The 13,931-nt window shown below is 48.0% G+C and overlaps 1 protein-coding gene across 1 annotated transcript in view; it reads right to left on the reverse strand.

Annotated features, from left to right (window-relative positions):
• Positions 1-10,556, reverse strand: part of LOC309977038 (liver carboxylesterase-like) — a gene marked incomplete at its 5' end in the record, with an annotated part of 36,427 nt that extends 25,871 nt beyond the window's left edge. The window contains 4 exons of the mRNA XM_082862955.1: positions 2,070-2,223; positions 4,200-4,333; positions 6,782-6,926; positions 10,330-10,556. Of these exons, the coding sequence (XP_082719081.1) occupies positions 2,070-2,223; positions 4,200-4,333; positions 6,782-6,926; positions 10,330-10,556 (660 nt within the window). The remainder of the gene's footprint in view (positions 1-2,069; positions 2,224-4,199; positions 4,334-6,781; positions 6,927-10,329) is intronic.
• Between the last annotated feature and the right edge of the window lie 3,375 nt (positions 10,557-13,931).

Below are 13,931 nucleotides of genomic sequence, written 5' to 3' on the forward strand. Positions count from 1 at the left end.
CTTTTGCACAGCAAAGGAAACCATAAACAAGATGAAAAGACAACTCTCAGAATGGGAGAAAATATTTGCAAATGAATCATCGGACAAAGGATTAATCTCCAAAATATATAAACAGCTCAGGCAGCTCAATATTAAAAAAAAAAAAGACCCATTCCAAAAATGGGCAGAAGACCTAAACAGACATTTCTCCAAAGAAGACATACAGATGGCCAAAAAGCACATGAAAAGCTGCTCAACATCACTAATTATTAGAGAAATGCAAATCAAAACTACAATGAGGTATCATCTCACACCAGTTAAAATGGGCATCATCAGAAAATCTACAAACAGCAAATGCTGGAGAGGGTGTGGAGAAAAGGGAACCCTCTTGCACTGTTGGTGGAAATGTAAATTGATATAGCCACTATGGAGAACAGTATGGAAGTTCCTTAAAGAACTAAAAGTAGAATTACCATATGACCCAGCAATCCCACTACTGGGCATATACTCAGAGAAAAACGTAATTCAAAAAGACACATGCACCCCAATGTTCATTGCAGCACTATTTACAATAGCCAGGTCATGGAAGCAACCTAAATGCCCATTGACAGATGAATGGATAAAGAAGATGTGGTACATATATACAATGGAATATTACTCAGCCATAAAAAGGAACGAACTTGGGTCATTTGTAGAGATGTGGGTCATTTGTAGAGAGGTGGATGCCTGTAGAGACTGTCATACAGAGTGAAGTAAGTCAGAAAGAGAAAAACAAATATCGTATATTAACGCATGTATGTGGAACCTAGAAAAATGGTACAGATGAACCAGTTTGCGAGCAGAAATTGAGACACCGAAGTAGAGAACAAACGTATGGACACCAAGGGGGGAAGTGGCAGGGGGTGGGGTGTGTGTGTGATGAATTGGGCGATTGGGACTGACATGTATACACTGATGTGTATAAAATGGATAACTAATAAGAAAAAAATAATTAAAAAATAAACATTAAAAAAAGTGTTCATGGGCTTCCCTGGTGGCGCAATGGTTGAGAGTCCACCTGCTGATGCAGGGGACGTGGGTTCGTGCCCCGGTCCAGGAAGATCCCACATGCCGCAGAGCGGCTAAGACCGTGAGCTATGGCCGCTGAGCCTATGCGTCTGGAGCCTGTGCTCCGCAACAGTAGAGGCCACAACCGTGAGAGGCCCACGTACCGGAAAAAAAAAAAAAAAAAATGTTCATGGTGAGTATCCAAGGATAATGGGACTGGGAAAGACTTTTTGTTTCTTTGAGATTATCTGTACTTTTCCTTTTCTCCACTTTACAAAATATAAAATCATTTTCCTCTGAGTGTTCCACTATGAAACCAAGATATGCTTTTAAAATGCAGTAATAGCACTGACCCTCTGCTCAACTGTGAGGCAGCTGGAGGGTTTCTAACAGCTCCCAGCACCTTCTAATCTGGTTTTCCACCTTTGCTTCCCTCGGTGTCTCCCAACTGCCATTCCCACATCAGGCTCCCAGGTCGTGTCTGTGTTCCATTTCCCGGGTCCCATCCCCCCTTCCAACCTCCTTCCTCTCTCTACCTCTCCTCCCCCAGCCCAGCTCCATCCTCAGCCCCAGACGCTGCTGCCCTCCTTCCTGAGCATAAACAAGCCATCAGACCTCCCCAGAGGAGGCCTCTGACCTGTTCTTAGTGTTCGTGTCCCCTTGAATTGTAGGTCTGGCTTCAAGCCAAATAATGACATCGCACCCAACTTCATGGTTGCCTCCTCTTATCCAGAATTTACACCCACCCCTACTTCCCAAGAGGAGTGAGGTGAGTACTAATAGTAAAATGATTAGGAAGGAGAGTAAGAGCTCAATCAACACAGGACAGGAGGAATGTCTCCGTTGCAGCCATGGCTGGAGATATGGCCCCAGGATGCTAAGCTGAATTCTGAGCTTCCTGCGGTCCAAGGAGGGTTTGGCCGCAACTTTCCACCATCTGATGCTGCACAGAGTAGGGTCAGCCTTGAACCAGGTCCCATGACTAGACTGGCTGGTCTGCAAGGAGTCCCATCAGTAGCCACATCAGGGCCAGGAACACTTACAAGAATAGAGACACTTTCCCCTCCTGCTGACCCTCCAGAGATGGTCACAGAGCCTGGATACCCTCCAAAGTCGGCAGTGTTCTCCTGGACCCAGTGCAGTGCTGCCAACTGGTCCAAGTGACCCCAGTTCCCCTGGCTGTGTTCATCCCCTGTGCTGTAAGAGAACAGGGTGGGGTTGAGAGCAGAGATGTCACAGCAGGGCTCTCAGGACCACAGATGGGGCTGGGGGTCTGGGTGAGCCTTCTGCAAGAGACTGGGCTTCCAGAGCCCTGACACTGGGGTCTTCACCTGCCTCCCATCCTGCAGCATTGTTCCGCTGTAGCGCTCTATACATCCATCCCACATCTATTTATTGAGCATCTACTATTCTACAGTTCCAAAGGGAATTCCAGGCAGAAGAAACAGCACATGTAAAGGCCCCAGCGTCCCGTGGAAAAAAGTGTGAGTCTAGGACCTACAGCTACAGAGGGCCCTGAGGGCCTCGGTAAGGATGTCAATGTCATCTTGAGTAAGTTAGGAAGCCATTGCAGGGATGACATGATTCCATTTATGTCTTAAATGATCACTTTGGCTACTGTGTGGATCAGACACGGTGTAAAATAGCAGGGTTATAAAAGTAGGTGTTATTACAACAATCCAGGGGAGAGACACAGAGTGCTTTAAACAGGGTGACTACAAGGGAGGAGGTGAGAAGTGGCTGGATTCTGAACATATTGTAAAAGTGGAGCCAAGAGGATTTGCTGGTGACTGGATGTGGCGTGTGAGAAAAAGAAAAGAATCCAAGTGCCCCCAGGCTTTTATCCTGAGTAACTGGAAGGGTGGAGCTGCCTGCAGCTGAGCAGGAGGCCCTGTGGAGAAAGGAGGAGGGTTTGGGGCAGGGGCATCGGGAGTCAAGGGTTAAGTTTGTCCGAGGAAGGGAGAGGTGCCCTCAGGTGTCCCGTGGGGATGGCAGGAGGTAGTTAATGATGTACCTGTGGGTTTCAAAGGAGAAATGGGCTAAAAATAGGGAGCCTGGAAGTGCCCCCTGAGGTCACTCAGGGAACCAGTGGGACAGAGAAGAAGATGCACACAGAGGCTGAGATGGGGAGGGGAGGGTCCGGGAGGGGCCGAGAAGGAGCTGCCATGAGGGAGGAGGTGGCCAGGAGCCAAGAGAAGAAAATTTTTCAAAAAGGTTTGAGGGGTGACGTGCGGTTGCTGCCAAGGCTGGGCCGCTGGTGACCTGGACCAGAGCAGTGTGGTGTCTGGTCGGGGTGAAACCCTGACTGACGTGGTAGAGGAGAGCCTGGGGAAGAGGGAGAGGGGAGTGTACGCAGTTATACTGTAACTGGGAGCAGCCGTGGGCCGCGGGGGAAGGACATGAGGAGTCTCAGTGAAGGTGACACATCCCGGGACGCGACTCGCCTGGGACAGCCCTCCTCCAGCCCATAGGTCTTTCCAGTGAGATGACCACCGCCTCCCCAGCCCACCCACCAGCCATCTGAGGGTAAGAGGTCCTGGGGCTGGTGCACTCAGAAAAGGCTCAGTAACTGTGCCTTCAGGAAGTCCAGTTCCTGTCCCCACGGAGACTCCATGGAGGAGACTCGAGCCTTCGCTCATGCATGTGCCAAACTCCACGAAGGAAATGGGGTGAGTGGGCCCTACGCTCCTCTCCCTAGACGTGTCCACTGGAGTCAGGTGCTCATTACAGCCTCCAAGTTCCAGCCACCCGTTCCTCCACCTACAAGACTTTACGGAGCTCCCACGTGAGTCTGCTCCTTCTTTCCTTCCCCATGAGGTAAGATGTATAAGCCTCTAACTGCTGCGCTGCATGTTAACTGTCACCTTACAGGTATGCAACATGCTGGGCAGCACAGGTGAAAAAGAGATGAGCATTTCAGACGAGGTAACATTTGGGTTGGGTTTTGCAGGAATAATAGGAGTTTGTCAGGCAGATTAGGCATTTTACATGCAAGTAAGTAAACCAGGGTGGCTGGGGAAGGAGAAGGTAGGTAGAGCCCAATTATGAGGGGACTTGCATGTCTTAGTAGGGAACCTAGCAAAGATCCCTTTGAGGGCTTGCATGACCAGAGTGGGGTCCTAGCACTCCCACACTGAGGGTCAATGTGCCGTGAGGAGAGTCCAGTGTCTTACCTGAAGAATCCCCAGATGCCCAGGCGGTACTGAACGGTCACCACCACCACGTTTTCATGGGCAGAGAGGGCCAGCCCATCATAGGTTGATGCCCCGCCCAACATCAGACCTCCTCCGTGGATCCACACCATCACCTGGATGGGGAGGAAGCAACCATACAGGGCATAGGAAGCAAAGCTGGGAAAGACCTCAAGAGGCTGTCTGGTTTGGTCATCTACCCGTTCTCCCAGCTGTGGCCCAGGCCACCACCCCACTCAGTGCACCCTGGCTGCCCCTGCCTGTCTCCCCTGCCTCAGTGCCACCTCCTGCCAGTGCTCTTCATGCTGAGAACATCATCATGGGAACAACCAAGGCTAAGAGCGCCATCTTCTCCCCAACACTCCCACAGTCCTCACTCCCGGACCCCTCACGCAGCTCAGCACACTCTGCATGCAACAGCCCTTGGTTAGAAGCTTATTTCAGCTTCACCTTAGTTACCTTTTGTGTGGTGAAATAAACTTCTCACGTGAATGATGACCATGTCAAGAAGCACACGCCCTGGGTGGTACCTCTTCTTAATAGGCCTTTCCACTGCCTCCTCTGCTCCCCAAATCTCACCCATCCTCCAAAGCCCAGCCTAAAAGCCACCTCCTCTAAGAAGTCTTCAATCATCTGATGAATACGATTTGAAAACCTACCAGGGACTGTGGTAAGAATTAAGGATGAGAGTGGACATGACAATTCATAATGCATGGCCCTGAATTTAAAGAGTTCACATAGCAAGAAAGTGAGAATGGCTAAAATAATAGTATAATGATTTTGTTAATAAAAAAAATCAAAGAACTCATACATGAACTATGTGTCAAGTACTGCTCTAAGCATTTAAAAATAAACCATCCACAAGATAGGGACTACAATTGTCCCATTTCACAGACAGGAAAACTGAGGCACTTAACCACCCTGAGGTCACGCAGCTAACAGGTGGTGGAGGCAGGACTTGAACCCAGGAAGTCTGGCTCCAGAGTCCATATGTTGAGCTGCCCAGCACATGGCAGCCAATGGCCACGGTGCAGTAGGCCGGCTGTTGGGGCAGGAGGAATTTCTTCCCTTCAACTCTAACTAATGCATCAGCAAGACTTGCCTCGTGTGCTGTGTCAGACACTGACATAAATCTTGATATTCACCATTGAACACTTGTGTGTGATTATCCCTGATTTGAGGAAACAGAGCCAGGTCTCTCAGCTAGTAAAAGGCAGAACCAGGATTTACACACAGACCCTGCAGTTCCAGAGCCTGTGTCCATAGTAGAGGTTCTCCAGCTTCAGGTTCCTGGAACCCCTGCTCCTCCTACATCTCTGATCCCTGCCTACCTCCGGGCAGAGGGACTGAGTGTGCAGTCACCTCTGAGTCCAGGCTGAGCCAAGGGCTGGCCAGCAGTGATTTGCTGAAGAAGCTAGTCCAGCTCTGTGCAACCCAGATGCTAAGATCCTCGAAGGCAGGGGCTGTGTGGTCATGGTTTTATGTTCCTCCTTTCTCTTAACCCCCAATTCTAGCTATGCATATGGGGGCGCTGAGTATGTACTAGGGGAATGAATGAATGCATGAATGAATGAACAATTGTCCCCACCTCTTTGAGCCCAGCATATGCAGGGCCACCTTCTAGTCACAAGTTCACAGATGCCCTCCTCCACATCTGGGCACCATGCCAGGGGTGTTCCTGGGAGATGGCTGGGTGCTCACACCCCTCCTGTCTCTACCCCACTGACCCCTCCTTTCCCAGCAGACCAGCCCCACCCTCCAGCCTGAGTCTGGAAGGCTGCCCCATCTCTGGGCTTCCATTTATTCTGCACATGCTGACTCACTGGGACATCAGCTTGTGTCAAAGTAAATTAGGAAGTGAAATTATCTACAATAAAATCTTGATAGTTGGCAAAGGCAAAGGAAAGGGCTTCTCTGTTGCTCCAGGCTCTGCACCCTCCACCTGTGACACTGAGACACTGAAAGTTTGTCAGAGAAGGTCTCTGTGTGCTGAGGAAAGGCCACACACAGGCTCCACTTGCTAGTGTGTGTGTGTGTGTGTGTGTGTGTGTGTGTGTCAAAGAGCATGACTTGAGATCAGGAGACCCGTGCTCTAGTCCTGCAACCCTACTCTGCGACCTCGCCTTCCCCTCACTGGGTTCAGTTTCTCTATCTGTAACAGAACGGTTGGGTTGTTGGCTTATCTCCAAGATTCCTTCCAGCTCTGACTTCATTGGAAATTATGTCTTAGCTACCCTGGGTATCAGATTCCTAATCTAACAATTAAGAGTAATCCTTCTTGTCCATCTATTAGCATGAGAGACCTTAGAAAAATTAAAATGTTCATTACAGATGTACAGCAAACTCCCCCAGAGGCCCTATGTCTGTCACTATGGGAAACTGAGGTGTGGAAAACCTGTGTTTCCTGATGTCAGGTTTGGCTGTGGTGGTAAAGAAAGCCCTGGGGCCCCTGGGGAACAGCCTGGGGCCCCTGGAACAGCCTTGGTCCAAGACGCCCCAACACAACACTGCCTTCATCCCCTTCCAGTCTACACTAGCCTTGACCATTTGTTCCCACTGCTTACCGGCAGCCTGCTTCTCTTCCTCAAGTCAGCAGGAGTGTAAATATTTAGGTAAAGACAGTCTTCGGAAAACCTGAGATTAATGTTCTCCTTTCTGTTGGTAAAGAGCTCTGAGATCACTTGCCCCGCCACTGGGTCTTGGGAGCACCTGGGAGAGGCAAGGAGAGAAATGAATTCTTGAAGTTCAATCAGAGCTGACCAAGGAGATGTCTCCTGTGGTCAGGCCAGGTCTTGGACCGGGAGAATTAAGCCTGTAAATAGAGTTGTTCTTACCAGATTCCAGACACTGAAATGCGTAGGAGGCTACCTGGGGGATCACGATGGAGGGACCTGGGGCTCACCAAGGTCTCCCGGGAGACTGAATAGTGAGAAGGCCTGGCACCTTCCCCTTCCAGGAGCCTTCAGGATGCCTTGTGTCAAGAAGAGGATGCTGCTTACATGCCTGGGAAAGGATCATTTTCTGCATGTCCTGGTCGCGGCTGACTCTCTGCTGGGCTCTGCATAGTGAGTGCGGGGTGACCACATTCCTCTACCAGGTAAACCAGGTGTTCCAGTCCATGGGATACTTCCAAAAACCATGAGAAGTCACTCTATTTGTAGACATTTAAGGCATGTAACAGGTCAAGGACAAAATATTTGTGGTGCAACATTAGGAGAACTTTATTCTAGTCCTGCCTCAGCCACTTATGTGCTGGGTGACCTTGGGTGAATTCCTTCTCGGCTCTGGGCCCCAGTCTGCCATGTCTAAGTGAGGGGAGTGATTTCTGTAAGGGTCTTGCAGCATTGACATGCTAAGATTCTATCATCAACCCATCTGGTCAAGTGCTATTTGTTGCCCAAATAATGGATCTTAAAGATCCAACAGAGATAATTGGTAATATTTAATCTTCAGATCAGCTCCATGATATAGGTTCTACTATTATCCCCATTTTACATTTGAGAAAACTGAGCCACAGAGAGGTTACAGAACCTGCCCAAGGTCACACAGCCAGGAAGAGCCATACTACGTAGTGTTTATGTTTCTGAGGACATTATAAGCAACATTTTCAGATTTCCAGAAAGCAGGCATGACTGCTCCCAGTATGTCAATGAGGTAACTGGGGCACTGAGGTGTTTGGATGAAACAGCTGTCAAGTGGCAGAGTCAGAGCTGCAAAGACAGCCTCTTGATTTCCATCGTGGGGGAACTTTCCCCAGATCACCAAGGCAAAGGGCATATTATTCATAAAAGAAGAAACTCAAAAATTAAAAAAGGGAAAGAGAGTTCAACATCCCTAGTATTCAGATAATTGCAGAATAAATTTTAAAATTATATAATTATGATGATAATTATTATTATTTTGCCTATCCAATAGTCAAAATAATTTTTTAATAATCCCAAGCATTGGCAAGGGTCTGGTGAATGAAAGTTTTCATATATTAATGGAAGGAGTGTAGTTAGAACATTTCTGGAAGGAAATTTAACAAAAGGTTATACTCTTTTCCTCAGAAATGTCATTTCTTGGAACTTATCCCAAACTACTGTGAATGTGCATAAAGGTTTGGCTACATGATGTTCATCACGGTGCTAATTATATTATCAGAAACATCAAGAACAACTTAACGATTCCAAATAAGAGATTGGGTAAATAAATTATTATTCAGTACCCAGTGTAATATAATGTCAGGCTGTGATATTTAATGACATATAACGATGTTCATGATACATTTATAAATGAGCAAAGCAGGCATTCAAAGTATCTGTATCCTGTGATATAATAAGAAATATATTTTTGGTCTTCTTCCCATTTCTGGCAAAGAGCTCTTAAAACCCTTGGAATTTCCTAAGTGATGAGAGTGATAAATGTGTCTTTTGTTGTGTTAATGAGGTGATTCTGGACCTTACCTAAGGATGGGAGCTGATTATCAAGAGAACCACATGTGATTCCAGGTTTGGAACGTTCAGATCCACCCCCCTGACCTCTGGGGAAGGGAAAGGGGCTGGAGGTTGAATCAATCACCAGTGGTCAATGATTTCATCAATCCTGCCCATGTACCGAAGCCCAAAAGGCTAGAGTTAAGAGAGCCTCCAGGTTGGTGAACCAGAACTCTTCCAAGTGCCAACGTGCTGGGACCAAAACTCCACAGGACAGGAGCTCCTTTGTGCCTCATGTTATGTATCTCTTCATCTGGCTGGTGATTCATATCCTTTAATATTCTTCATAATAAACCAGTAATCTAGTGAGTAAACTAGCATCCTGAGTTTTATGAGTTGCTTTAGCAAATTAATGGAACTCAAGGAGGGGGTCATGGGAACCTGTGACTTACAGCCATTTGATCAGAAGCAGAGGTTAACAACTTGGACTTGAGATATCATCTGAAACGGAGGGCAGTATTGTGGGACTGAGCCTTTAACCCATATAATATGATGCTGTCTCCAGGTGGTTAGTGTCAGAATTGAGTTGAATTGTAGGACACCCAGCTGGTGTCAGAGAATTGTGTGTTGGTGTGGAAAAAAGAAAATAAACATTGGAATTGTGTGCAGAATCTTATGTGGTTACATTTTAAGGGATAAAATATGCAATAGGTAAGAGACTACAAAAACAGAATCTAAAATATGAATGGCAGTTCTCTCTAGGTGGTAGAAGTATATATAATTTTCATTTTCTTACCTTTACTTCCTCACTTTTCTGTAATAAGTATGTATTACACTTGCAATCAGGAAATAAAAACAGTGAATATTATAAAGAAAAGAAAGAAGGGAGAGTTGGAGGGAGGAAGGGAGGATGGCAAGAGTAGAGGAGAGAAAAGAAAGAAAAGGAGAGGAGAGGAGAGGAGAGAAGAGGAAAGGAAAGGACAAGAAAAGAAAAGAAAAGAAAAAAGCAGGAAGAGGCGGGCCCCTGGAAATTCCCAGAAATGCCTTGCTGAGATGAAAAAGGTCTGAATCCATGCATGTAGATATCCCAGGTGTCCTGGGGGATGACTTCAACATCTTTGCCCAACATGGCCAGAGTGACCAGGATACACCAACCAGTGCTCTGCTCCTTACTAGGTTAACAGTCACACCTGGGAGTTGGGAACTTGACTGGTCAACACCCCAAAGACTCCCCACCTACACATCTGGCCCACCTCACTCCCCAACTACAACAAAGTTCAAGACAGGAGAATAAATAGAATCATTACTTCTGATCCCCCTCACCTGCTCAACTCTTTATTTTATTCCAAAGCACTTATCCTACTCTAACATATTACATAACCTATTGCTTTGCCTATTGTTCAGTGTGTCTCTCCCTGCTAGAATGCAAGCTGCATGAGGGTGGGATCTTTGTTCTGTTCACTAATGGATCCCAGGAAACTAGAACACGCCTGGCACACAGGAGGTGCTCCATAAATATTTGTTGAATAAATGGCTCTAGAATACTGTGAGAGTTCTGAAATGTTTGTAAGTATCTACAATATCTTAGGATTCCAGAACAAAGTATGAGCCACTCAGAGGATCGCCTTGGCTCCTTCCTGTGTCCCTTTGAGGCTAACATCCCCACTGGAAGATGCCAGAGTCACGCCTTGACTTACATGGGAGGGTAAGAGGTGGTAGTCTTCACGAAGATCCATGGTTCTGCAGGCTGCGGCGGAGCAAACCTCAAGGATCCACGAGGGGGCCTGGCAAAAGGGACTCCCAGGAAAACAGCCACAGGCTGTGCAAAACCTTCTAAGCTGACGTATTTCCCCAGGACTCTGCCCTGCGCGGTGTCCACAACAGGCAGTGAGGGCGGTTGCCCTGCTGGACATTGAGAGGAAATGAGAACATGTCAGTGGTGAAGGTGTGAACTGGATTCTGGGTGAATTTTGTTACTTTTGCCACGTGATCTTGAATGTCCCCTCAACTCTCTAAGCCTCAGTTTCTTCTTATGTAAGAGAGAGTGAAGCTAACTGTCCTTCCTAACTCACAGCGCTATCTGAAGGAGCGAATTGGAATTGGAGGTATAACAGCATCAAATAAGACATAAATGCAAAAAGGAGAGCCACTGGGAATGAAGAAGGCATTCAGTTTCCACACTTAGGAGCATCTAGAAACAATCACTGGACGCTGGTGCCGAGCTGCACGCTGGATGAGAGGATGAACAAGAGCAGGCTGCTCTTCTCAGAAATCTGGCCTTACGTGGAGGATGAGCCACATACATACCTGACCCTACTGCTGGGAAGAAAGTGGTCCGTGTCCTGAGAGACGTACCAAGTAAGGTGCCATAGGAGACAGAAGAGGGAGCGAGGCCTTCTGACTGGTGGCTTCATGGAGGCAGTGACCTTGGAGCTGGGACTTGCAGTAGTGGAAGGAGTGACAAGGGGAGGTGGAAGAGGGTGCTTAAAGGTATAAACAGAGATGAGATTGTGCAGAGGTGAGGCTCTGCGACAGCAAAGTGCAAGACCTGCTTGAGGAAGAGCGATTGGCCCATTTGGGTCAGGAAGAGTAATGGGGGAGGAACATAACCCTAGATGAGACAGGTTCATGTCTGGGAGGGTCTCAAACGCCAGGCCAGTGATTCGGCCTTTATTTAGTGGGTAAATGAGCAGCAGTGAACCATACTGGAGTAAAAGAGAGTGACACAATCAGCTTGAAGAGGCCCCTTCTGCTGGCTCTGAGCACGGTCATCCAGAGGGAGCGAGACGGGCTCAGATTCCATCTGTCCCCTTCTCGTGGAGCAGACAGTTCTTTCTCACTGAGCTGAAATGCGTCTCCCTGAAGCTGCCACATCAGTCCTGGTCCTACCTGCTCTGGGACATCCTGCACCTTCATGTGACAGGCAGCCTTAGTGACCCATGTTCATACTCATCCCTCAAGTCTTCTCTTGTCCGTCCTCAACAGCTTCAGTTTGTTTAAGCATCCTAACAGGAAATGATTTCCAGCCTCTCAGCCTCCCAATTGTTCCCCTTTATATATAGACACAAGGTCAACCTCTCTCTCAAAGTATGTGGCCAGAATAGAAAAGAATAACCCAGATTTGGTCTTACAGACAAATCCGATGATAACCCTCAAGAGAGATGAAGTGGACAGATGTCCAAATGGCAAGGGTGCAAAAGTGGGCGATTGGCTGAGAGGTATAGGCAATACTGGTAACAGCAGCAGTTACCACTTGTGTTATATGTAATGTTTGTATACTGAGCACTTACTATGTGCTACATGGGCATTCCAGTTCCTTTAAACTAATCTTCACAAAAGCCTTGCTAGGTAGACATTAATATGTCCATTTTACAGATGAGGTAACTGAGGAAATGGAGGCAGCCAGTATGGACTTTCTAAAGGTAGAACTGGCATGGCCCTGCCAGGGGGTAAACAGCAGTAAGGGAATAATCTGCCCCTAATTTGGTTCTTACTCTGCTCTTACCCTCAGTTCCAGGCCTCTCACAGTGTCATAGGTGCAGGAAGAAAAAACCCAGTGGAGCCTGGGCTGTCAGTGCACTGACAGCCAGAGCACCGGCTCTGGACTCAGGAGTTAGAGATAGAATTCAGAGCATGATTTTCCGGTTGACCTTGGGCATGTACATTTCCCTCTCTGAGTCTCAGTTTCCCCACCTATAAAATGGCACAGATGCATTCTGAGGTCCCTTGCTGCACCCTTGTATTAACCAGGTCTTTTATGTTCTGTATTCTGATGCCTTGACATCTGGGGCCTTGCTGATTCTGGAGGGATGCCCCTCCCAGAGTTCGCCAATCCCTAATGATAGGAATGAACTTCCCCTTCAAGCGTGCCAGAGCCTGTACCCCAACTACCTTCTTTACCAGGCCCTCCACATCTGGCCACTATCATCCTGCCCTAATCACTCCAGGCCAAGTACCTGACAACTGTGGGAACTCCCTAAGCCCCAGAGCCCATTGCAATTGGCTAGTTTGCCAATCCCAAACCTGCTTATTCTGCTTCACCTCTACCTTGCCCCCAGCAACCAAGATAAAGGTTCTTGCGCCCAATTCCTCCTTCCTTCCTCTGCCTCCTGATGCACCCGGTGCCTCACCTGTGGCCCACCATGGTGGTGTCACGCCCTCTCCTCTGGGGAGCTGTGAGTAACAAACTATCTTTTCAGTGGCAGTTGGCTCCTGATCCGTGGCCTTACCACACCTCAGACTGTCTATTAATACACTATATCTTAAAACAACCCCTTTATTTATGAATTACTTTATTTTTCTTTCTCCATTCCAGGCACTCTTTAGAAACAACAACCCATTTCAACCTTACAACAGCCCAGTGAGGTAGATACAGTTGTCACCCCCATTTTAGAAATGCAAAACTGAGGCACAGAAAAGGGACATCCCTCGCCGAAGAACACACAGCTACTAAGTGCTGAGCTGGATGCGAACCCACACACTCTGACTCCAGAGTGGATATCAATATTCTGCTAACCCACTTTTGGCAATATCTGGACTAATAATCAAGGGGTTGCCTTGATACACGGGGCTTGCCAAAGTCCTCAACTGCCAGGGGCGAGGTTAGCTGGCTGCCCTCCTGCACGTGGCATAGTCCGGTTACCTTCCTCTCTGTCTCCTGTCACTGGGACTGGCTGGGCAGAGACTCAGAGTCCTGACAGCACGTGCTACTGCAGAACCCGGCCTGTCACTCCTTTGCCCTGTATGCATCTCCTCTACCTTGTCCCCCAGGAAGATTTCCAAAGATGCCCCCGCTATTTGCATTTCAGAAGAACTCACCCCAAGCCGTGGAAGTGGCGAGGGAGGTCAGGACCAGAAGAAGAAGCCACATCGTGGAAGGACAGCAACTTCTGGGCCTGCAGGTCTCTGTGCCCATAGAGGGCCTTAGGAGTCCATCCCCCAGTTCCCGCCCCCCTCCAGCTCCCACCCCCAGCTCTGCACCCACCACCCAATAGCCTGATGAAGAGACAACAGAAAAGCTCTTCCCCTTCCCAAAGATGCAATGGGCGGCTGTTGGCGCTTCCAAGCCCCGCCCTCCCAGAGTTTACCCTCTTTTATCAAAAGAGTCTGGATTAAACTCTCTGATTACAGATAGCCACCTGCTCATTCAACAACTTGTTTCATAAGTGTTTTTCCCTTCCTGGACTCCAACCTTAGTGTGCTGTGGGCTACCCAAGGCAGACACAAGCAGACAGAGGCCTTTAGACAAGGGGAGGCTTTGGCCTGGGGTCCTCAGAACAACTTGAAAACTTTCAGAGCG

The sequence above is a fragment of the Leucopleurus acutus genome (assembly GCF_964270905.1).
Source record: "Leucopleurus acutus genome assembly, chromosome: 20".
NCBI lineage: Eukaryota > Metazoa > Chordata > Mammalia > Artiodactyla > Delphinidae > Leucopleurus > Leucopleurus acutus.